At 29.7% G+C, this 26,571-nt stretch overlaps 3 protein-coding genes across 7 annotated transcripts; 1 reads left to right on the top strand and 2 right to left on the bottom strand.

Annotated features, from left to right (window-relative positions):
- The first annotated feature begins 1,927 nt into the window (after nt 1-1,927).
- On the top strand, nt 1,928-14,584 carry LOC127085960 (ABSCISIC ACID-INSENSITIVE 5-like protein 2). Of its 5 annotated transcripts, XM_051026560.1 has the most exons (5): nt 1,928-1,972; nt 7,060-7,135; nt 13,106-14,048; nt 14,142-14,213; nt 14,311-14,584. In XM_051026560.1, exons 3-5 carry the CDS (start codon nt 13,227-13,229, stop codon nt 14,389-14,391), a joined length of 975 nt encoding a protein of 324 aa, XP_050882517.1. In that variant the 5' UTR covers nt 1,928-1,972; nt 7,060-7,135; nt 13,106-13,226; the 3' UTR covers nt 14,392-14,584. The 5 variants fall into 5 exon arrangements, with proteins under 5 accessions (XP_050882517.1, XP_050882519.1, XP_050882518.1 ...); XM_051026562.1 differs by lacking the exon at nt 7,060-7,135 and having other exon boundaries at nt 1,944-1,972; XM_051026561.1 differs by lacking the exon at nt 1,928-1,972 and having other exon boundaries at nt 7,009-7,135.
- A 6,082-nt stretch (nt 14,585-20,666) lies between these two features.
- On the bottom strand, nt 20,667-21,152 carry LOC127081741 (uncharacterized mitochondrial protein AtMg00810-like). Its single transcript, XM_051021965.1, has 2 exons — nt 20,951-21,152; nt 20,667-20,869 (listed from the first exon to the last, which is right to left on the bottom strand). Exons 1-2 carry the CDS (start codon nt 21,150-21,152, stop codon nt 20,667-20,669), a joined length of 405 nt encoding a protein of 134 aa, XP_050877922.1.
- A 2,235-nt stretch (nt 21,153-23,387) lies between these two features.
- On the bottom strand, nt 23,388-25,139 carry LOC127081740 (uncharacterized). Its single transcript, XM_051021964.1, has one exon. It carries the CDS (start codon nt 25,137-25,139, stop codon nt 23,388-23,390), a length of 1,752 nt encoding a protein of 583 aa, XP_050877921.1.
- Between the last annotated feature and the right edge of the window lie 1,432 nt (nt 25,140-26,571).

The following is a 26,571-nucleotide window of genomic DNA, read 5'->3' as shown; positions in this document are numbered from 1 at the left end:
TGTATCACTTTCTTTTTATTATTTAAAAAATCATTATGAATGAATTTTTATTTTTATTTTAAAAGATCATTATATATTACTCTAAAAGCTAATTACTCAATTCATCTTTAATTAGATAAAGTTCAAATAAAAAATATGAATAGATTCAAATTAGATTAAATTTTTTATAAAATTTAATTTATGTGATTTTCAATTAGATTTCTTAATAAAAAAACCTTAATTATTAAGAATCATGAGATAAATTAAAATTTATTAATTGTTGATAGTCTAATATGAGGGGAGGGAGAAAGATAATTCTTAAGAATGATCTGATAAATTAAAATTTATTGATTGGCTGTGATTAAAACTGCATGAAAAACTATTGGTGTAGCAGTTAAATTATTAGTTAAGTGTCAGAAAATCTTATCTATTAAGAAAAATTAAATAAATTAAGATTTTATTTGTTGTTAACCTCTGATAAAATTTATCATTGTCTAATCTGATTATCTTAAAAATGTCAATAAAATATATTAAAGAATAGAGATAAGGGAATCCATTAGAAATAATAACAGATCAGTCAGATGGTCAATAAGTGTTAAAAAATCTTATCTGTTTAGAAAAATTGAATAGTTTGAGATTTCATTTGCTGTTATCATCTGATGTTATTTAAAGATTGTTATCCAATAAATAATAAATAATGTAAATGAGAAATATGATGTTGGTGAAATTTCCCCTTGATAATATTTTTATAATTTTAAATATTATTTTATGTGATTGTCAAATGAATTTCTCAATAAAAAACCTTCATTTTTAAAAATGGAAATTTAATCAATGTAATTTTTAAACTCTGCCCATTGTCATTCCTAGATGCAATTTCATGCTTTTTGTTGATAAATATCACTAATTATTTTCTTACTTTTTTTTACTTTTTCAAATTAATTATTAGTATTTGCAAATATGTATGACTTTCTTTTTATTATTTAAAAAATCATTATGAATGAATTTTTATTTTTATTTTAAAAGATCATTGTATATTACTCTAAAAGCTAATTACTCAATTCATCTTTAATTAAATAAAGTTCAAATAAAAAATATGAATAGATTCAAATTAGATTAAATTTTTTATAAAATTTAATTTATGTGATTTTCAATTAGATTTCTTAATAAAAAACCTTAATTATTAAGAATCGTGAGATGAATTAAAATTTATTAATTGTTGATAGTCTAATATGAGGGGAGGGAGAAAGATAATTCTTAAGAATGATCTGATAAATTAAAATTTATTGATTGGCTGTGATTAAAACTGAATGAATAAGTGTCAGAAAATCTTATCTATTAAGAAAAATTAAATAAATTAAGATTTTATTTGTTGTTAACCCTCTGATAAAATTTATCAGGGTTGATTGTCTAATCTGATTACCTTAAAAATGTTAATAAAATATATTAAAGAATAGAGATGAGGGAATACATTAGAAATAATAACAGATCAATGTGTCAGTCAGATGATAAGTAAATGTTAAAAAATCTTATCTGTTTAAAAAAATTGAATAGTTTGAGATTTCATTTGCTGTTATCATCTTATCTTATTTAGACATTGTTATCTAATAAATAATGTAAATGAGAAATGTGATGTTTGTGGTGTTTTCACTTGATAATATTTTTATAATTTTAAATATTATTTTATGTGATTGTCAAATGAATTTCTCAATAAAAAACCTTAATTTTTAAGAATGGAAATTTAATCAATGTAATTTTTAAAAAATTAAATAGATTAAAATTCAGTTAATACAAACCATCCGATCTTAATTATTTATCTAAATGTGTGACTTCAAAGATCGCCAACCATTCAATAAAAATATAAAAAAACTAAATAGAAATAAACAAGTGAGCATATAATGTTTCTCTCTTCACTAACAATAAGACACAGTTGCGCAGGTTGTCTGTATCAACTTTTCATTCTCGTGGTCTCAGATCGGTGTCTCATTCTCATAAGGTACATTCTCATAAAAAATTATAGTCTTTTTTATACTTCAAAATTATATTGTCTTAAAACACACTCGTTTACTCTTCTGGGTATTAGACATGTTATCAAAAATTGAACATTTGACAAACTACATTTGTAAAACAAATGCTGATTTTGTGTTGGATTGGTTTGATTTCACTCACCCTTTTATTGTTATGTTGTTTTCTTATGTTTTAACAGTGTCATTGCATTGGTTGCATGCAAATGCAAATTTCAAATGGGTTATGTTTATTTTTTCACTCACAATTCTCCAATTTGTTCATTGAAAATTTCTTGTCCAGAATTTTGAGTATGCTCTGTTATCTTTTGTTTTTCCCTTGTCAACTTTTTTAATGCAGAAATGGAAATGGGTTGTGTTGTTGAGTGAGTATAAAGGTTTTTTTTTTTTTTTTTTGAAATTTGGGGTTTAGAATTTTGATTATAATTATATTAAAAAAAATTATATTCAAAATAAATTTTATAAATATATATTGAAATATTATTTGTTCTTATAAAATTAAATTAATCTTCTGTGAAACTCCCTCCAATGCAATTCTATAGGTTAGAAAGATAATAAAATATTTGTAATATTTTAATAATATTAATTAAATTAAAATTTATTTTATGTTAATGCCAATTAGATGTTTCAATAAAAAATCTTAATTATTAAGAATCATTTGATAGATTAAAATTGATTCATTGTCTAATATGAGAGAGAAAGATAATAATATGAGAGAAAGATAATTATTAATGAAAAACTAATAGACAGAATACTGAATGAAATCCATTCTAAAAGATAACAGAGGCTAGTTTATCAGGTGTGTCAGATATCTGCTTGAAAATCTTATCTATAAATGATATAGGGAGGTACCCTAACATTATAAATTGTATAGGGAGGTATCCTAACATTGTAAAAGTAGGTTGAGTAAGATAAATCTAGTAAAACAACGCATAGATAAACTCTACCGAAGTTGATTTATCTTTGTCCATTTTCATAAAACCCTAATTTATCCCCGATTCACTTTCACAAAAAAACAAAAATCTTTTCAAATTATTGTGTGGTGGAATCACGTTTCAACTCAGGTGTGGTTGAATCACTCAAGTAAGGTGTGGTTCAATTAAGATTGATTTGGATTATCTCTAAAATTTGAGTTAATTTTAACATTTATGTTGATTTTTTATTTATTTTAATTTTACTTTTTTATATATATTATATTATATATATATATATATATATATATATATATATATATATATATATATATATATATATATATATATATATATATATATATATATATATATATATATTTTGATTGAAATGTGTATTTAATATAATTCAATTATAATTAGATTAGTTCATTATTTTAATATTTCATCATAAATATGAGGGAGAAAGATAATTATTAAGAATTATCAGATAAATTAAATTTATTCATTGGCTCTGATTAAAACTGCATGAAAAACTAATAGACAGAAAACTGAATGAAATCCATTCTAAAAGATAAGAGGCTGGTTTATCAGGCATGTCAGGTAAGTGTTTGAAAATCTTATCTATAAAAAACTGAATGGAATCCATTCTAAAAGATAAGATGCTGGTTTATCAGGCATGTCAGGTAAGTGTTTGAAAATCTTATCTATAAATTGTATAGGGAGGTTCCTAACATTGTAAAAGTAGGCGAGTAAGACAAATTTAATAAAAAAATGCATAGATAAATTCTACAGAAGTTGATCTATCCTTTTTCCATTTTCATAAAACCCTAATTTATCTTTTCTTCTCCGATTCACTTTCACAAAAAAAAAATTCTTTTCAAATTATTGTGTGGTGGAATCATGTTTCAACTAAGGTGTGGTTGAATCAGTCAGTAACGAGTGAAAAAACGAAAAAACTAGAGGCGTGATTAATGAATGAGATTGATTTTCGTTCAATTAAGATTGATTTGGATTATCTCTAAAATTTGGGTTAATTTCAACATTTATGTTGATTTTTTATTTATTTTAATTTTACTAACACCATCCTTAATATATATATATATATATATATATATATATGAAATTTTATTTTGCTTGAAATGTGTATTTAATATAATTCAATTATGATTAGATTAGTTCATTATTTTGATATTTCATCATAAATACGAGGGAGAAAGATAATTATTAAGAATTATCAGATAAATTAAATTTATTCATTGGCTCTGATTAAAACTGCATTAAAAACTAATAGATTAGACAGAAAACTGAATGGAATCCATTCTAAAAGATAAGAGGCTGGTTTATCAGGCATGTCAGGTAAGTGTTTGAAAATCTTATCTATAAATTGTATAGAGAGGGTATCCTAACATTGTAAAATTAGGTGAGTAAGACAAATTTAGTAAAAAAAACGCATAGATAAACTCTACAGAAGTTGATCTATCTTTTTTTTCATTTTCATAAAACCCTAATTTATCTTTTCTTCTCCGATTCACTTTCACAAAAAAAAAATTCTTTTCAAATTATTGTGTGGTGGAATCATGTTTCAACTAAGGTGGAATCAGTCGAGTAACGAGTGAAAAAACTAGAGGCGTTATTAATGAATGAGATTGATTTTCGTTCAATTAAGATTGATTTGGATTATCTTTAAAATTTGGGTTAATTTCAACATTTATGATGATTTTTTATTTATTTTAATTTTACTAACACCATCCTTAATATATATATATATATATATATATATATATATATATATATATAATATATATATATATATATATATATATATATATATATATATATATATATATATATATGAAATTTTATTTTGATTGAAATGTGTATTTAATATAATTCAATTATGATTAGATTAATTCATTTAATTATTAAGAATTATCAGATAAATTAAACAGGGAGGGAGGTATGTCAGGTAAGTGTTTGAAAATCTTGTCTATAAATTATACAGGGAGGGAGGTATCTTAACATTGTAAAAGTAGGTGAGCAAGACAAATTTAGTAAAAAAAAACGCATAGATAAACTCTACGGAAGTTAATCTATCTTTTTTCCATTTTCATAAAATCCTAATTTATCTTTTCTTCTCCGATTCACTTTCATAAAAAAAAAACTTTTCAAATTATTGTGTGGTGGAAATGGTTCAACCAAATCTAGTAACGAGTGAAAAAACCTAGTGGAGTGAAAAAACCTAGTGGGGTGAAATTGGGTGAATCGGTCTCTAAAATTTGGGTTAATTTCAACATTTATGTTGATTTTTTATTTATTTTAATTTTACTAACACTATCCTTAAAAGTTTAGTTCATTATTTTGATATTTCATCCGATAGTATGTCCAATGCAGTTTTTTTCTTATTAATATCATAATTTTCTTTTTTACTTTTTCAAAACAATTACTAGTATTTATAAATATGTATGACTTTTTTATTATTATTTTAAAAAATCATTATGAATGACTTTTTATTTTTATATTAAAAGATCATTATATATTACTTTAAAAGCTAATTACTCAATTCATCTTTAATTAAGTTAAGTTCAAATAAAAAATATGAATAAATTCAAATTAGATTAAATTTTTAATAGAATACAAATAATGATAAAAATTGAAAAAAATCAATGTGAAATTGAATACATTTTCTGTAAAGTAATCATTTATTATTTTAAAAAGTTATTGGTTTATGAATATAAATATTTTTTATATTAATATCTAGTTTTTCTTAAAAATTAATTTATAATAATTAATAATTTATTTATATCAATACAACTGTCACGTGTCATTTAATTATCGTACTCCACTTTCATTTATTTGTTTCTGATTATAGTATTTTAGTCTTATTTGATAATTTTATTTTTGTCTAAAACAAATTTTTCTACCAATAGTGCTAACAATTTTTTCATGAATTCATTTTCTTCTTTTTCATTTATTTCAAATTTTGTTGTAATATTAAAGGTTAAAAAAGATATTTCTTATTTTCTTAGTATTTATTTTATTTTTTTATACTATATTTAGAGTTCTCTCATATGCATACCATAAAAAAAAATTAAATACATAATCCAATAATTTTTTTTACATTTAGTACATGAACAAATATTTTAATTGTAAATGGAAGTCTTTCCCGAACGATAATCATACAATTCTTTTATTAAAAAGGTTATTTGAATATATAATCCAAACATTTACTATGTCAATAGGATTTTAATATTTTTATTTTAATATTAGCTTCATTATTCTCACTTCATATGAAAAAAACTTGTTAATTTAAGATTTCGATGTAGGATGATTCTTTTTTTATATCTTTAGGATTAATTCACAAATACCTCAAAAAATAAAGGAGTTTATTATTGTGCCAGCTAAATAGTTAGGTAGTGTCAAAAAATATTATCTAAGATTTCTCAATAAAAAACTTTAAGTATTAAGAATTATCGTACGGTTAAAATTATTAGATAAATTAAAATTTTATTCATTTACTGTGATTAAAATTGTATGCAAAACGAATAAATGAAGGAATCCATTCAAAATAATAACAGATCAATGTGTCAGCTAGATTGTCAGTAAATGTGAAAAATCTTATCTATACAGAAAATTGAATAATTTGAGATTTCATTTGTTGTTATCGTCTGATTTTGAAGTATGATGTTTGTGGAATTTCCCGTGATAATAGATTTATAATGTTATATAAATTAAAATTTATTTTATGTGATTGTTAATTGGATTTCTCAATAAAAAATCTTAATTTTTAAGAATTATTCTATAAATTAAAATTAAAATTTATTTTTTTGTTGGCGGTCAGATCTAATTACCCTAATTGTATATGCGCCAATGAGTGATATTTAGTTGTAGTCATAAGATTTTAAAAAATTAAATAATTAAAAATTCAATTAATACTAACCATTGGATTTTATTTATTTATCTAAAGGTGTGATTTCGAAGATATCCAACCGTTCAATGAAAATGATAGTCTTTCGATTTATAAAAAGATTTATAAAAAAACTAATTAAAAATAAACAAGTGAGCAGATAATATTTCTTTCTTTTTGTATATATATATATATATCTTCACAAATCTCTCTTCACTCACAATACATTTTACATACACAGTTGTGGAGGTTGTTCCATAATCACATTGCTTTCTTCATTCATTGGCTGTCTCAGATCGGTGTCTCATTCTCATAAGGTACATTTTCAATTTTTGTTCGTATTATTATTTTTCTTCTCATTCTTTTTTCTTCAATAAAAGTTATCGTTTTTTATACTTAGAAATTATTTTGTCTTAAAACACACTCGTTTACTCTTTTGGGTATTACACATGGATAACAAAAATTGAACTTTTGACAAACTACATTTCAAATGTTACGATGTTTTCTGGTGTTTTAACAGTGTCTTTGAATTGGTTGCATGCAAATGAAAATTTCAAATGGTTTATGTTTCTTTTTTCATTCACAGTTCTCCAATTTGTTCATTGAAAATTTCTTGTCCTGAATTTTGGGTAAGCTTTGTTATCTTTTGTTTTTTCATTGTCAACTTTTTTTATGCGGAAATGGAAATGGGTTTTGTTGTCGAGTATAAAGGTTTTTTTTTTGGTTTTTGAAAGGTGGGATTTATAATTTTGATTATAATTATCTTAAAAAAATTATATTCAAAATAAATTTTATAAATATATATTCAAATATTATTTGTTCTTATAAAATTAATCTTCCATTAAAATCCCTCCAATGCAATTCTATTGTTTAAAAAATTTAAAAAATATAGATAATATTTTTATAATATTAATTAAATCAAAATTTATTTTATGTGATTGTCAATTAGATTTATCAATAAAAAATCTTAATTATTAAGAAGTTGATTGTCTACTATGAGGGAGAAAGATAAATTAAATTTATTCATTGGGCTGTGATTAAAACTGCATGAAAAACTAATAGACAGAATCCTGAATGAAATCCATTCTAAAAGATTACAGAGGCTAGTTTATCTGGTAGATCAGGTAAGTGTTTGAAAATCTTATCTATAGAATGTATAGGGGTATTCTAAAATTGTAAAAGTAGGTTGAATAAGATAAATTTTTAGTAAAAAAACGCATAGATAAACTCTACCGAATTTGATCTATTTTTTTTTTCCATTTTCATAAAACCCTAATTCCTAACATTGTAAAGGAGGTTGAATAAGATAAATTTTTAGTAAAAAAATGCATAGATAAACTCTACAGAATTTGATTTATCTTTTTTCCATTTTCATAAAAACTTAATTTATCTTTTCTTCCTCAATTCACTTTCACACAAAAAAATTCTTTTCAAATTATTTTGTGGTGGAATCATGTTTCAACTAAGGTGTGGTTGAATCACTCCAGTAACGAGTGAAAAACTAAAGGATTGATTAATCAATGAGATTGATTTTTGTCCAATTAAGACTATCAATGAGATTGATTTTTGTCCAATTAAGACTATCAATGAGATTGATTTTTGTCCAATTAAGACTGATTTGGATTATCTCTAAAATTTGAGTTTATTCCATATGTTGATTTTTTATTTATTTTAATTTTACTAACTCTATCCTTAATATATATATTAGGGAGAAAGATAATTATTAAAAATTATCAGATAAATTAAATTTATTCATTGGCTGTGATTAAAACTGCATGAAAAACTAATAGATAGAATCATGAATGAAATCCATTCTAAAAGATAACAGAGGCTAGTTTATCTGGTAGATCAGATAACTATTTGAAAATCTTATCTTTAGATTGTACAGGGAGGTATCCTAACATTGTAAAAGTAAACACACAGATAATCTCTTTTTTCTATTTTCATAAAACCCTAATTCCTAACATTGCAAAAGTAGGTTGAATAAGATAAATTTTTAGTAAAAAAATGCATAGATAAACTCTACATAATTTGATTTATCTTTTTTCCATTTTCATAAAAACCTAATTTATCTTTTCGTCTTCAATTCACTTTCACCCCAAAAAAATTCTTTTCAAATCATTTTATGGTGGAATCAAATATAACTCAATTATGGTTAGATTAGTTCATTATTTTGACTTTTTTTGTCTATAAATATCACTAATTATTTTATTTTTTTTACTTTTTCAAAACAATTATTAGTATTTTTAAATATATATGTCTTTCTTTTTATTATTTTTAAAAATCATTATGAATGACTATTTATTTTAATTTTAAAAGATCATTATATATTACTTTAAAAGCTAATTACTCAATTCATCTTTAATTAAGTTAAGTTCAAATAAAAAATATGAATAAAATCAAATTAGATTAAATTTTTAATAGAATACAAATAATGATAAAAATTGAAAAAATCAATGTGAAAGCAACACAGTTGAATACACTTTCTTTAAAGTAATTATTTATTATTAGTTTATAATATATATATATATATATATATATATATATATATATATATATATATAATATATATATATATATATATATATATATATATATATATATATATATATATATATATATATATATATATATATATATATATATATATATATATATATATATATATATATATATTTAAAAAATTTAATTATAATAATTAATAATTTATTTATATCAATACCACTATCACATTAAAACTTAATAATTGTTGATAATGAGGGGAAAAGATAATTATTAAGAAGTACGGTTAAAACTGTATGAAAAACTAATAGACAGAATACTGAATTGAATATGATTCAAAAAATAAGATTTAGGTACGGTCAGAAAATCTTATCTATTAAGAAAAATTAAATAGATTAAGATAATCAAATTTATGAGTGTGAAATTAGATAGTTATGGAATTTTTATTTGATAATATTAAATAAATTAAAATTTATTTGTCAATTAGATTTCTCAATAAAAAAACCTTAATTATTAAGAATTATCCTATATAAATTAAAATTTATTCATTTACTGTGATTGCATGCAAAACTAATAGACAGAAAGAAATTCATTCAAAATAATAACAGATCATACCAGCTAGATAGTTAGGTAGTGTCAGAAAATCTTATCTATTAAGAAAAATTAAATAGATTAAATTAAATAGATTAAGATTTTATTTGTTGTTAACCATCTGATATTATTCAAAATTTGTTATTTAATCAATTTTATGAGTGTGAAATTAGATGGTTATGGAATTTTTATTTGATAATATTAAATAAATTAAAATTGTCAGGTAGTGTCATAAAATCTTATTTATTAAGAAAAATTAAATAGATTAAGATTTTATTTGTTGTTAATCATATTATTTAAAAGTTGTTATTTATTCAATTTTATGAGTGTGAAATTAAATGGTTATGGAATTTCTATTTGGTAATATTAAATAAATTAAAATTTATTTGTAAATTAGATTTCTCAATAAAAAATCTTAACTATTAAGAACTATCGGTATAATTTATTATGGTTGATTGCCTGATTACCCTAAAAATGTTAATAAAATATAAATGGTTAGATAAATTAAAATTTATTCATTTACTGTGATTAAAATTGCATGTGAAACTAATAGACATGAAGGAATCCATTTAAAATAATAACAGATCAATGTCTCGGCTAGATTGTCAGTATCAAAAATCTTATCTGTACAGAATAGTGAATATCAAAAATCTTATCTGTACAGAATAGTGAATAGTTTGAGATTTTATTTGTTGTTATCATCTGATCTTATTTAAAGGTAAATAATGTAAATATGAAATGTGATGTTTATGGAATTTCCCTTGATAATATGTTTATAATATTATATAAGTTAAAATTTATTTTATTTGATTGTCAATTGGATATCTCAATAAAAAATATTAATTTTTAAGAATCATCCTATAAATTAAAATTTATTCTTTGTTGGTCCTGAGGTCTAATAACCCTAATTGTATCTGCACCAATGAGTGATATTTAGTTGGTGTCCATTTTATAAGATTTTAAAAAATTAAATAAATTAAAATTCAATTAATACTAACCATTGGATTTTATTTATTTATCTAAATGTGTGACTTGGAAGATACCCAACCGTTCAATAAAAATAATATTTTTCAATTTATAAAAACATTAAATAGAAAGTAACAAGTGAGCATATAATATTTCTCTCTTTATATATATATATATATATATATATATATATATATATATATATATATAATATATATATATATATATATATATATATATATATATATATATATATATATATATATATATATCTTCACGAATCTCTCTTCACTCGCAATACATTTTACATGCACAAACAACAGACACAGTTGCGCAGGTTGTTTGTCTATAAACTTTTGAAACACTGTTGTTGATCTTGTTCCATAATTACATTGCTTTCTTCATTCATTCGCTGTCTCAGATCGGTGTCTCATTCTTATATGGTACATTTCAATTTTTGTTCATATATTTTTTTTCTTCTCGTTCTTTTTTCTTCGATAAAAATTATCGTTTTTTATACTTAGAAATTATTTCGTCTTAAAACACACTCGTTTACTCTTTTGGGTATTACACATGGATATCAAAAATTGAACTTTGACAAACTACATTTGTAAAACAAATGCTGATTTTGTGTTGGGTTGGTTTGGTTTGGTTTGATCTCACTCACCCTTTTATTGTTACGATGTTTTCTTGTGTTTTAACAGTGTCACTGAATTGGTTGCATGCAAATTTCAAATGGGGCATGCTTTGTTATCTTTTGTTTTTCCCTTGTCAACTTTTTTATGCGGAAATGGAAATGGGTTTTGTTGTTGAGTATTCTTAGGTTTTTTTTGTTGTGGTTTTTGAAATGTGGGGTTTAGGATTTTGATTATAATTCTGTTGAATGTTTGTGTGTTTCATTGAGCCTGCATGCAAGGGATCAGAGAAATTCGAGGATTTGTTTGTTTTGTTTTTAATGTTTTCGAATGTTGTCTCTGAGAATGATAATGGTTTTCATTTGCATAACAGTTTTAGCAGCTTGATTGATGAATTTTTAATGTGACATGTTTCTTAGGTTTCACTGTCCTTTGAAGGTTCAGTTTGAAGCTGATTTTATTACTTTCTATGGATTGTCTTTTTTTGTTAGTATTTTTCAAAAGTGGTAAAGTTTTTTTTGTCTTAACTAGTAGATAACCCTAATTCCGGAGTTCTGTTAGAGGTAAAATCTGGTCGAAGATTGTCCGTTTATTGTTCAAATCTGGTACTCGAGATCGAGATAACCTCAACTGAGCTCAATCCCTTGTTACTCTTTTAAATTTTCATTTCAATTTTTTATGATCAATGTACACTAATGTTATGTCTATGAATGCATGCGGATCCGATCAGAGTCGTCTCAAACTTTTGAGAGGCCCTATGTAAGAAGTTAAAGTTAGCTTCATTTTGAGATGTGAGCTTTTTTTCAAGTGGCCCTATTTAATCGTAGCCTAATCATGAAAAAGTGTGAGACTCTGTGCTGTAGGTCGTCTTGCATGCCCTTAAAAACGACCCTGGACCTAATTTCTCTATCTCTTTATTTCTTGTTGTGTCCCTCAACCAAAACTGAACTTACAAAATCCTCATTGAATTGGCATATGGATCAAATGATACCATTATGTTATCATGTCAAAAACTCATTTAGCCTCTTTCTTCATGGTCTTTCTTGTAAAGCTTTTATCCATTTGATTCATTTCTAATGAAGCCTCTATAGGTTTTTCTCTCCTCATGTGACCAAACCAAATATAGACATTGTTTTTCAAGATAGTTTCTTTGCTGATTTGAGCTTATTTGCGAACATAAACACTTGTGAGACTGTTTCATAGAGCTTATGAAAACAACTTATGGCATGTTCATAAGATGTTTTCGACTTATTTCTTTAAGTTTTTCAATATAGTTTATGAAAACAACTTATAGTTTATATAGAAACAATTTGACTATGTTTTATCTTTTGTTAAAGAAATAACTTTATACATAAGTACTTATACGATAAACACTTATGCGACAAGCGCTAAATTATGTTGTATATCCAAATAGGTCTCAATTTTTCTTTTCTTTATCTATTAGTTGCCAGGTTGTGATCGAGAGGGAGAAGTAATGAGGCATAGAAGATTCAATTTGATTACAACTCATGCTTGGCTGCTAGATTACTTGGAATAATTTGAACTTATTGAAAAACCACAAAAATGCTAATTTCACATTTTGTTTTTTTTCAGGTTCTGATCAAGGTTCATATGATTGAAGATTTGAATATGTTGGTTTAAGTCTTTTGGTGGTGAAAGGTTATATGAAATATGGAGTGAACTCTTTCGTAACTGCTTGCTTAACATCAAAATAATGGGGTCTCAAGTTATCAGTGACAATAATAATGAAAACCATTCGCCATTCCAGCCTTTGGCGCGGCAAAATTCAATGTACAATCTTACCCTCGATGAAGTTCAGAGTCAATTAGGTGACTTGGGAAAGCCGCTAAGTAGTATGAACCTAGACGAGCTTCTGAAAAACGTATGGACTGTCGAGGCAAACCAGACCGTTCAAATGGACAACGCGAACACAGCTCAAGCCGGACAAGTTGTTTTGCAACAGCAACCTAATATGTCCTTAAGCGGTGCGTTAAGCAAGAAAACAGTTGACGAGGTTTGGAGAGATATCCAACAAAGCAAAGACCATGAGGAGGTGATGTCTCGAGAGAGACAATCTACTTTGGGAGAGATGACATTAGAGGATTTTTTGGTGAAAGCAGGCGTTGTTACGGTTGCATCTCCTAATGGAAAGAACACTAACAGTCCTAAAGTCGACACTGTTGACTCAAACCTAGCGTTACCGCAGTTCGTTCCGCATGGTCCGTGGATGCAGCAGTATGCACGGCCACATTTTCAGCATCCACAACAAAATGTGATGCCAACTTATGTTCCAAGCCAGATGTTAGCACAGCCGTTGCACATGGTGGCCGGTTCTCCATTGGATGTTGTTCCATATGCAGATGGTCAGGTGGGACTGGCTTCGGCTTCGCCTGCGATGGGAAACTTATCGGATTCCAAGAAGTCAGGTCGCAAAAGGGGCTTACCAGAGGATGTAGCTGAGAGGACAGTCGAGAGGAAGCAGAAAAGGATGATCAAGAATCGTGAATCCGCCGCCCGTTCAAGAGCTAGGAAACAGGTGAATTTTTCCTATTTATTTCATGCCATTGTCACCAAAGTTCTTATCGTTTCTGTTAAGTAAAAATATTTATTCCGAATCATTTATCGTTAGGCCTACACAACTGAATTGGAGATCAAAGTGACGCGTCTGGAAGAGGAAAATGAAAAGCTGAGGAAAGAAAAGGTGAGATTCTGCTTCCAGTGTAAATGTATCTTTACTGGTTTTTGATGTCTGCATGCATACTTGTTCTTTAGTAATTGTTTCTGTTATGAATTTGCAGGAACTTTCGGACATGATAGCGAATGCTCCACAGCCCGAGCCTAAATGTCAGCTTCGCCGTGTATCTTCGGCTTCGTTCTGAGAAATGTGTCTATATGTAGAGCATTGTAGATATGAACATCATGGGATATGGTCATTTACCTAGCTGTTTGTTGCATTTGTATTCAATGGTTTATTTATTATTATGATCAACTTGGTTTATAATTATTTCAGAGCAACTGTAGTTTTCCCATTTATTGTTGAAACTTTTCGTAATGCCATGGTCTTTTCTCAAAGCACTTCATCTTTCATCTTTACGCAGTTCGTTCTTATAGGTCTCACTCATACTCGAGGACTACGTAATGAGATGGTTTTTCACTCAGTAATTTGGTACTCGAGGACTGTGTAATGTCTTTCACTCAGTATTTTGGAGATTATATAATGACATGATTTTTCATATATAACACTAAGGTCAGTCATGCAATCTCGCCGATACCCTAAAGAAGGATTCTTTAACCTAACCTGCAACTTTCAGTTCTATTTGGCATCTATATTTATATTTATAATAGTTTTACCATTATATTCTTCATTAAATATCATTATTTTCAAAATATGCCAGTTCTGGTAATTTTCAAAAGTTACATTTTCTTTTACCGGAGGTAAACGGACAATTTGCAATTTCGTGTATATTCATATCGAAACTTCTGAAATTTTCGATGAAGACATGATTTTTGATATTTACCATAAAATTTCGGAAATTGTGAATTTTTCATTATTTACCACAAAATTCAGGAAATACGAAATTTTCAATATACATTGAGGGAAGTTCTTCATTTTTTCCAGCATTAATTTTTGTAAAATAACTAACTCGATAAAAAGCTACCATACATATAATAAAAATTGTGCTACGTATAAGAATATAAAACAAATTAATTGTGCTATATATAATAAATTTTTTGCATCATATAAGAAATTAAAATAAAAATTTCTTTGATTAAAAAGTTCGGTTTTAAAAACTATTTTCTATAGCAAGCGAAAGCGATACCAGATCGATGCTCGTTTACCCAAAACCGTTATCGGAAGAATCAAATATGCGTATTAAACCGTAACAAATGAAATTAACGTATAACAATGATGAGAAAACAAATCAATATGTTTTTCAAAATAACGTTTGAACAATTTTACACTTTGATAATCAATTTTCAATGAAATAAGAAGTAAAAATTGACTAAGGCAATTTGTCAAACGCTTGGTGTGCAATGAACACCAAGTTGATTTTTCCTTTGTGTTGTTGATGTGAAAACCAATTGTAATTTTATAGATTGCAATTATCTTACTAAAAACAGTTTAAAATATTTCAACACAAATAGAATTATCAGTATATGAAATTGCACACTAACTGAATTCATAAATTGTAGGTAGAGAGAGAATAATGATTTGTTTAGTTCGTTCCCCAATTATCCTCACTATGTGTACGTCTGCCTCCTGTTCCACATGGAATTGAGATATTCAATTATCTTTGCAAATGTTTAATACAAGAGAGAAATAGAAATCTAAACCTCCAAATCCTAAATTTGATGTTGATTTTATCTTCTTCTCTTCTCTTGATCTTAAGCAAGATCAAGTGTCCCAAGATTTTCAATTGATCCTCCGGTTCCGCTACTTCTTTGACAGAAACTCCTATCTTCAAATATTTCACTCGGTTGAATCCAGATTGCAAAATCTTGTGCCGAAAATCCTCAAATCACCCTTGATCTTGGAGGAAAAATCCTAACTGATTTTATCAATGAAACCCCTAAAGAAATCTCAATCCAATTTGAGTTTACAAATCCTAAATTGGACCTTATCAAGCTTGCATGTAAATGGCACCAAAAAATGATTATATGTAGTTGTTATGTGTGTGCATAGAAATGTGTGTGTGTGTGTGTGCGTGAGAGGGGGGTCTGTCTGCGTGTGTGGGCGTGTGTGTGGTGTGTGGGGGGGGGGGGGGGGGGGGGGGGGGGGCATGTGTGTGTGTGTATATGCACGCGCATGCGTGCGTGTACATGTGTGTGTGTGTGTGTGTGTGTGTGTGTGTGTGTGTGTGTGTGTGTATTTGTGTGTGCGCGTACGTGCGTGTGTGTGTGTATGTGTGTGTGAGCATGTGTGTGTGTGTGCGCGCGTACGTGCGTGTGTGTGTGTGTGTTAATCCATATAAGCATTTTAGCTTCTATGTGTTGACCCATATAAGCATTTTGGCTTCTATGTGTCGACCTATGACAACCTATGCGTCGACCTCAAGCAGACAGAGACTTTGGCGTTGCCAAAGGCTCATCATGTGTCGATCTCAAGTGAGCATGCGTTGTTTTAATCGTGTTATGTGTCGACCTATGATAACCTATGCGTCGACCTCAAGCAGGCAGATACTTTGGCTTTGCCAAAGACTTAACATGTGCCGACCTCAAGTGAGCATGTGTTGTTTTAAACGTGTTATGTGTCGACCTAAGGAGCTTGTGTGTCAACTTTTGATTTTGTAAAACCTTTAGTATGTGTCGATCTCAAATTTAATGCTTCGACCTAAAAACCAAATTTTTCACATAAAAAATTAATTTTCGTTTGTAAAGATATTTCTAAACCAATAATAAGTATCCTAAGATGAAAATGCACATTTAGACACAGAGGATAATGTCCAATATACACAAAAACTAAGTGTCTTAGTTTTGACATCATTCAAAATATTTCTAAAAGGAAATTGCACTCACATACTCCCCTTTTTTTAGGATGGAAAAATGTACAAAGTATTTGATGTTTTAATAAAAGCGCCCGTTGAATATGTGCACCTTAGAGACTTGTTTCTTGTATGGACTTCTCCCCCTTTGACAACATCAAAACGATACAAAAGCCACAAACGTGAGAAGCATTATGCAAAACTTACAAAAACATATATAACACTCAGAGACGTTGCAGAGATAAATTGTACAACAAAAACATGCATGCACATTTCATTAGAATAACGTTAAAGTTGAGATTGCCTAAACATAAATAAACATGAAATTCATACAAGATTACAAGGAGTTCATTACAAACACATCATAACATTGTTAAAACAGAAAAGTATAAGAACAAAACATAATAACATAAACGATGAAAATTGACATGCTCAAACACTAATAGCTTCAAAAATACTTCTAATGTGAAGATATAATAGCATGGAACACATATGATAATGACATAATAACATGAAGTCACTATAAATATAGAGATTGAAAACACATGGTTTAACAATGAAATTTTTGGAAGTGAGAAAACATGAAATGTATCATTCATCAAATATATCACATATTTTTGGAACATAAACATGCAATCACATATGAGAGGATGCACTCACATGAAGAAAAAAATGTATGAACAAAGAGACAAGTGAAACGATACTACCTCATAGGATGAGATACGAAAGATGCACTCACATGAAATAGAACATTTTAATGAAAGTTGAAACAAACGTAAAGTATTCTTGTAACAAAATATTTAGGACAAATTTGAGATATCGAGAATGCCTAATTCCCGTCGAATATTGAAAAATGGACCAATCACAAGAGGTTTTGTGAAAATGTATGCAAGTTGATTTTTGCTATCAACATGTTCAAAAACGATATCACATTTTTCAACATGCTCGCGTAGGAAATTGTGATGTATCTCAATATGTTTAGTATGAGAGTGTAACACATGGTTTTTGCTTAGGTTAACCGTACTAGTATTATTGCACTTTATAGGAATACGTCGAAGTTTGATATCAAAGTCAAGTAGTTATTGTTTGAACCATAAAATTTATGAACAACAACTACCGACTGCGACATATTCCGCCTCTGTAGAGGACTTTCTTCTTATCATCATCATCCCATGAAGTTTTAGGCTTTGATGAACCAACGCCATTAACAACCGTTGTAGGAACAAAAGGACCATTTTGGACAGCATCCCATATTTCTTTTCCTTGTGCTTCTAAATGAGCCTTCATCCGAATTTTCCAGAAGTCAAAGTATTCACCACAGAATAGTGGAGGCTTGTTATTGTTACCACCATCTCTGAAGACTAGATTATTATTTACGGAAGCCATTTTGGATCGTCTAGGAACAGGTTACCTATAACCTGCTCTGATGCCAATTGTAAGTCTGAAATCAGTCTAAGAGGGGGGGTGAATTAGAAACCTTGAAATTTTCTTGTTGTAAGGATTATTTTTCTGGTTTATAGTGGTGTTTAGGAAAGTAGTAAAGTGCAGAAAAATAATGACACGGAGATTTATCCTGGTTCCCTTCACAATCCGAAGGTACATCCAGTCCCTTTTCAACAAGAAAGAGATTTTCACTATTTGTTTGGACTTGTACAATGACCAACAAAGACCACCAAGAACAAACTCTTGGATTTCCAACAAAGTCCACTTATGAGAACAATCCTCTCAAAGTGACTCTCTTGTTTCTGAACAAACAAGGAAACCTTCTTAGTGATAAGAGAACAATCCTCTCCTATGCACCTCTTACTATCAAACAAGTAAGGATAAAACACTCACTATCTTAATTCCACTAATGCTGGAGAAATTAAGATGTGAAGAACAATAAGTGTATAATTTAAATGGAAGTTTGAATAATCTGGAAATATCTGCACATCAATCAAAGGATTGATCTTCTCCTTTTGGAATAATCAATCTCACAATGTTTATAGAAGTGTTCAAATGATGCATATGAATTTTGGACACTTATCTTTGAAAATAGTAAACAAAGGAAGATTGTGAAAATTAATTTTTTAAGGAGGTGATTTGCAATCTGAAATTTTTTTGGTTTAAATATCCTTCTATGAACCTCTTTAAACAAGTGCAAACAACCAATGGATGCCATGGTTCACAGAGAAGAAGCATGAATTGAAAATATGAAAAGTTGCAATTTTTCTACAAAAATTCCCAGTAGTAACCGGTTATCCAAATTGTGTTAACCGGTTACATTAATTATAACGTTAAGAAAAATTCAAATTTTAAACTGTGTAACCGGTTACCAAGAAAGTGTTGACCAGTTACATGTTAACAAAATCTGCCCAGAAATTGAATTTTGTTTCGGGTTAACCGGTTACCCCAAAAGTGTTAACCGGTTACCACTATTGAAAGAAGGAAAAATTGAGAACTTTTAAAAGCTGTAACTATTTTGAAATAAATTCTAAGTGTCCATATCATATTATGCATGCAACAGTCAATTGAATACTTTATATATAAACATTAACTAAGATTAAATTCCAATACCTTTGTGATCAATTTCTCGAGCGACTTTGAGCTATGTATGATTGAAACTTTGTGTGAATTTGCTCTATTGAAGTCTTGATCAATTCTTTGATGATTGACCTTGTACGTGCATCGTTGTCTTCACATTCTCCCCCTTTTTGATGATGACAACCCGATTCAAAAGGTGATTCTTGAAAGAGTCATCGGACTTGATGTTCTAACACGTTTGCTCCCCCTATGGTAATGCTCCCCCTAAATTCTTGATTTATTTGGAGACTTTGAAATTTTGAGTTCGTGCAAGTTTGTTAGATACATACAATATATGCTAGAGAATCTCTTCTCCCCCTTTGTCATTATCGAAAAGGATGGGACAAGACATATTAACAGTTTGGAGATCATGCATATAAAAAGCATACATAACATCATATAATTAAGAGCCATAATATATTTAAAAGATACGAATTAAAAAAATATATATATTATTTTTCAACAAAAAAAAACAAAATAGCAGCGAGGTAACCGGTTATAGGAGATGTGGTAACCAGTTACGTTAAACAAAAAGTAACACAGAAGACAGAAACGCTACTGGTTAACCAGTTAACAGAAATGTGGTAACCGGTTACCTGATAGAAAAAAAATGTCCCAGAATTCAAATTTGCTACTGGTTAACCGGATAACAAGGATGTGGTAACCGGTTACTTATTGAAACTTTTGTAAAACACCATTTTTTCTATTCTTTGGTAAGATAATAATGTTTTTGCGTACCTTTACCCTTCTTCCAATATTCTAAGCTCTCTTCGAATTTTGTAAAACGGTTCCTTTGCGAGAGGCTTGGTGAAAATGTCGGCCAGTTGGTTATGAGTATCCACAAATGTAACTTCAACATCCCCTTTGAGCACGTGGTCACGAAGGAAGTGATGGCGGATGTCGATATGCTTCGTTCTTGAGTGCATGACTGGATTTTTCGTAATGTTTATGGCACTTGTGTTGTCACATCTTAGCGGAATACATCCGAGATCTATTCCGAAATCTCGAAGTTGTTGCTTTAGCCAGAGTATCTGAGCACAAGAGCTGCCTGCGACTATATATTCTGCTTCGGTTGTACTCAGAGCAACACATGCTTGTTTCTTGCATGCCTATGAAACTAGTGCATTTCCGAGAATGTGACATGTTCCACTTGTGCTTTTCCTATCTGTTTTACATCCTGCATAATCCGCGTCAGAGTAACCAATTAAATTGCACATGCTACCTTTAGGATACCATAGGCCAACATTTGTCGTTCCCTTGAGATACTTCATGATTCGTTTGACAGCGGTGAGATGTGATTCCTTTAGATTAGCTTTAAAACGAGCACAGAGACATACACTAAACATTATGTCAGGACGGCTTGCCGTCAAATACAACAAGGAACCAATCATACCTCGATATTTGGCGATATCAATTGAAGTACCGGATTCGTCTTGATCAACATAAGTTCCGGATCCCATAGGGGTAGACATCTGCTTGCAACTATCCATGTCGAATCTTTTCAAGAGTTCTTTGCAATACTTGGATTGATTTATGAAGATACCATCGTCTAGTTTCTTGATTTGTAAGCCAAGAAAATAATTCATTTTACCCATCATGGACATCTCGAATTCTCCTTGCATCATTGAGGAGAATTCTTCACACATATCTTTGTTTGTTGATCCGAATATGATATCATCAACGTATACTTGTACCAATAATGTGTTGTTCTCGATTCTTTTAATGAAGAGTGTTTTGTCAACCTTGCCTTTTTCAAAACCTTTTTCACAAAGAAAGTTGCTAAGTCGATCATACCAAGCCCTAGGCGCTTGTTTCAATCCATAAAGAGCCTTTCTTAGCTTGAAAACATGTGAGGGATTTTTGAAATCTTCAAAGCCCGGGGGTTGCTTTACATAAACTTCTTCATTGATGTAGCCATTAAGGAATGCGCTTTTGACATCCATTTGAAAAAGCTGAAAGTTTAGTGAGCATGCATAAGCAAGTAAAAGGCGTATAACTTCTAACCTTGCTACCGGAGCGAATGTTTCTTCGAAATCAATTCCTTCTTCTTGGTTGTAGCCTTGTGCGACCAGCCTTGCTTTGTTACGAACAATGATGCCATTTTTGTCAAGTTTGTTTTTGAAGACCCATCGAGTTTTAATGATGTGTTTATTGCTAGGTCTCGGAACAAGTTCCCAAACTTGATTTCTTTCAAATTGATTGAGTTCTTCTTGCATAGCAATGATCCAATGGTCGTCTCCTAAGGCTTCATCAACTTTAGAAGGTTCAATTTGAGAGACAAAAGCCATGTTTAAGCAAGCATCCTTTAAATTCAATCTTGTTGAGACTCCTTGACTAATGTCACCAATAATCTTGTCGATTGGATGGTCTCTATGAGTTCTCCATTATTTAGGTAGATCATTGATGTTTCCGTCTTGTGGATCTTGTTCTTCATGGTGTTCCGGTTGATTTTCATTACCGGATATGAAATCTATCTCTTGAGGAATATTTACTAAATCATCATCATTATCAACAATAATATCCTACTTGGAGGGGTTAGTTTCATCAAATGATACATGCATAGATTCTTCAATAGTTAAAATTCTTTTGTTATAAATCCTATAAGCTTTGCTAGAGAGAGAATAACCAAGAAAAATACCTTCATCGGATTTTTCGTCAAACTTGCCAAGATTATCTTTGTCATTGTTAAGGACAAAGCATTTGCATCCGAAGATATGAAAGTAGGCTATGTTCGATTTTCTTCCCTTGAAAAGTTCATAAGAAGTTTTCTTCAAGATAGGTCTAATATTGACTCGATTACTTACAAAACATGTTGTGCTTACCGCATCCGCCCAAAAGTATTTTGGAAGATTGGAGTCGCTAAGCATTGTTCTTGCAAGCTCAATGAGAGACCTATTCTTTCTCTCCACCACTCCATTTTATTGAGGAGTCCTTGGTGCCGAGAAGTTGTGAGAGATTCCATTTTCATCGCAAAATTCTTCAAAGGAAGCATTTTGGAATTCTCCACCATGGTCACTTCTTATGGAGGCAATGGTTAGTGACTTCTCATTTTGGATTTGCTTTGCATACTTCTTAAATGCTTTGAATGCGTCATTTTTCTGCAATAAAAAGAGAGTCCAAGTGTATCTAGAGAAATCATCAACAATGACTAAGGAATAAGTATTACCTCCGAAGCTCTTTGTTCTTGATGGACCGAATAAGTCCATGTGCAGCAGTTGTAATGGCCTTGAAGTGGTCATTACATTTTTGGATTTGAAAGTTGATTTATGTTGTTTCCCCTTTTGGCACGCATCACAAAGTCTATATTTGATAAACTTTATCTTGGGCAAACCAATGACGAGGTCATGCTTGATCAACTTATTCAAATGTTCCATATGAATATGTGCAAATCTTTTGTGCCAAAGCCATGAATCGTTGTTGTTTTCCATGAGACACTTTACCTTCAAAGACAAGTTATTAAGGGAAATCATAAAAATATTGTTAAGGTGTTTACCTTTTAGTTTAACCTCATGTGTGACTTCGTCTTCTATCAAGCCCTCATCTTTAGTGAACTTGATCTTGAAGCCCTTGTCACATAGTTGGCTAATACTAAGAAGATTGTGCTTTAGTCCGTTGACATAAAGAACATCTTCAATGGATGTGAAAGGTGGTACACCAACAATGCCTTTGCCAAGAATCTTTCCTTTGTTGTTATCTCCATATGTAACAATACCCTTGGCTTTAAGCTTTAGATTTGAAAATTTGTTGATGTCTCCCGTCATATGCTTGGAACACCCACTATCGAGATACCATAAGTTTGATGTGGACTCCAAGCAAGCCTACAAAACAGATTAAGTTTTGTTAGGTACCCAAGTTGCTTTGGGTTCTTCATAATTAGTGCCTTTCTTTACCCATACGTAATGCCCATTAGCAACACTAAAGTTTCTAATATAGGAAGCATTAGGTGTATGGCCTTTAATACCACAATAAAAGCATGTTGGTTCAAAATTACTTCTATACCTAGAAGGATAAGACTTCTTCTTAACAAGGTTTTTCTTTTTAGGATAATGATGAACTATTTTAGTTTTGTTCACTTTCTCTTGGATTGGTTGGTCACTTGCCTTAACAAAGATTGTCTTGTTTGAGTTTGGTTTTGAAAACTTTGAGTAACCAAGCCCACTTTTATCATTTGAATATCTTTGTTGGCTAAGTACACCCTCCAATCCAATTTGTCCTTTTTCGGATCTTTCAAGAACTCTTTTTAGTTTGACAATTTGAAAAGAAAGTGACTCACATTTATTGCATACAAAATTTTGTTTTTGATCACTAATCATCTTTCCTTTTTCAACTTCAAAACCTTTTTCCATTTTCTCAATTTTCTCTTCCAAAACTGAGATTTGTTTCTTTTGAGATGATATAGTTTTATACAAAATTTTGCATTCATTTAATAATTCATCTATGGCACCTTGCACATCATTATCAAAAAGCGAAAAATCATTACTAACCTCATTTACTTCATCATCGGAATGGTGTGAGGCCATTAATGCTAGGTTTGCACTTTCATCACTATCCGAGTCAGATGACGAGCTTATTTCGTTATCTTCCCATGCGACATAAGCCTTTTTGTACTTGTTCTCCTTCTTGCTTTTGAATCCACTTTTCTTAGGTAGTTGAGGACAATCTGGTTTTATGTGGCCTTGCTTACCAAATTCATAACATGTTACCTCTTGCATTGAAGTGGAAGCTTCTCTTTTCTTGAAGTGTTTCTTTCTTTTCGCATAGAAGGAAGGTTTGTCATTCTTACTGAAAAATTTGCCTAGCCTTTTAACAAGTAACAAGAAGTTTTCATCCTCCTCCGGATTGTCTTCTTTCTCAACATCTTTGGAGTCAACTTTCAGAGCGATGCTTTTGGACTTCTTATCTCGATTCTCATGTTTTTCAAGTCTTCCAAGTTCCATCTCATATTCTTGAAGTTTTCCAAACAATGTAGCGGAAGTCATTATGGATAGACTTTTCTTTTCTGATATTGCCGTCACTTTTGGTTGCCATTCCCTGGTTAAAGATCTAAGCACTTTAAGATTCAATTCATCATTACTTAAAGTCTTACCTAGAGCTTTTAGATGATTTGTCAAGTGCACAAATCTTTTCTGCAAGTCAAGGATGGATTCTCCGGGCTGCATTCTGAACAACTCGTATTCTTGACTCAAGGTATTTAATCTTGATCTTTTAACTTCGGCACTTCCTTCATGAGTTTCTACCAAGGTATCCCATATTTGTTTTGCCGTTGTGCATGTCGAAATGCGAAAGAATTCATCCATGCTGAGTGCACTTTGAAGAAGATTTATTGCCTTTTTATCATAGAGGACTTTCTTCTTATCATCATCATCCCATGAAGTTTTAGGCTTTGATGAACCAACGCCATTAACAACCGTTGTAGGAACAAAAGGACCATTTTGGACAGCATCCCATATTTCTTCTCCTTGTGCTTCTAAATGAGCCTTCATCCGAATTTTCCAGAAGTCAAAGTATTCACCACAGAATAGTGGAGGCTTGTTATTGCTACCACCATCTCTGAAGACTAGATTATTATTTGCGGAAGCCATTTTGGATTGTCTAGGAACAGGTTACCTATAACCTGCTCTGATGCCAATTGTAAGTCTGAAATCAGTCTAAGAGGTGGGGGGGGGGGGGGGGGGGGGTGAATTAGAAACCTTGAAATTTTCTTGTTGTAAGGATTATTTTTCTGGTTTATAGTGGTGTTTAGGAAAGTAGTAAAGTGCAGAAAAATAATGACACGGAGATTTATCCTGGTTCCCTTCACAATCCGAAGGTACATCCAGTCCCCTTTCACCAAGAAAGAGATTTTCACTATTTGTTTGGACTTGTACAATGACCAACAAAGACCACCAAGAACAAACTGTTGGATTTCCAACAAAGTCCACTTATGAGAACAATCCTCTCAAAGTGACTCTCTTGTTTCTAAACAAACAAGGAAACCTTCTTAGTGATAAGAGAACAATCCTCTCCTATGCACCTCTTAGTATCAAACAAGTAAGGATAAAACACTCACTATCTTAATTCCACTAATGCTTGAGAAATTAAGATGTGAAGAACAATAAGTGTATAATTTAAATGGAAGTTTGAATAATCTGGAAATATCTTCACATCAATCAAAGGATTGATCTTCTCCTTTTGGAATAATCAATCTCACAATGTTTATAGAAGTGTTCAAATGATGCATATGAATTTTGGACACTTATCTTTGAAAATAGTAAACAAAGGAAGATTGTGAAAATTAATTTTTTAAGGAGGTGATTTGCAATCTGAAATTTTTTTGGTTTAAATATCCTTCTATGAACCTCTTTAAACAAGTGCAAACAACCAATGGATGCCATGGTTCACAGAGAAGAAGCATGAATTGAAAATATGAAAAGTTGCAACTTTTCTACAAAAATTCCCAGTAGTAACCGGTTACCCAAATTGTGTTAACCGGTTACATTAATTGTAACGTTAAGAAAAATTCAAATTTTAAACTGTGTAACCGGTTACCAAGAAAGTGTTGACCGGTTACATGTTAACAAAATCTGCCCAGAAATTGAATTTTGTTTCGGGTTAACCGGTTACCCCAAAAGTGTTAACCGGTTACCACTATTGAAAGAAGGAAAAATTGAGAACTTTTAAAAGTTGTAACTATTTTGAAATAAATTCTAAGTGTCCATATCATATTATGCATGCAACAGTCAATTGAACACTTTATATATAAACATTAACTAAGATTAAATTCCAATACCTTTGTGATCATTTTCTCGAGCGACTTTGAGCTATGTATGATTGAAACTTTGTGTGAATTTGCTCTATTGAAGTCTTGATCCATTCTTTGATGATTGACCCTGTACGTGCATCGTTGTCTTCATCAAAATACTCGAGAAGCCATGTCTTCACACATCTCTGTCTAAGTTCCCATTAATGGGCATTAGAGTGTCGATTGACTTTGCATCTGCCATTCTGAAGCGTTTAAGAAACTCTTGACAGTAT

The sequence above is a fragment of the Lathyrus oleraceus genome, chromosome 5 (assembly GCF_024323335.1).
Source record: "Lathyrus oleraceus cultivar Zhongwan6 chromosome 5, CAAS_Psat_ZW6_1.0, whole genome shotgun sequence".
NCBI classification, from domain to species: Eukaryota; Viridiplantae; Streptophyta; class Magnoliopsida; order Fabales; family Fabaceae; genus Lathyrus; species Lathyrus oleraceus.
This window is presented reverse-complemented; position numbering and strand designations above follow the sequence as displayed.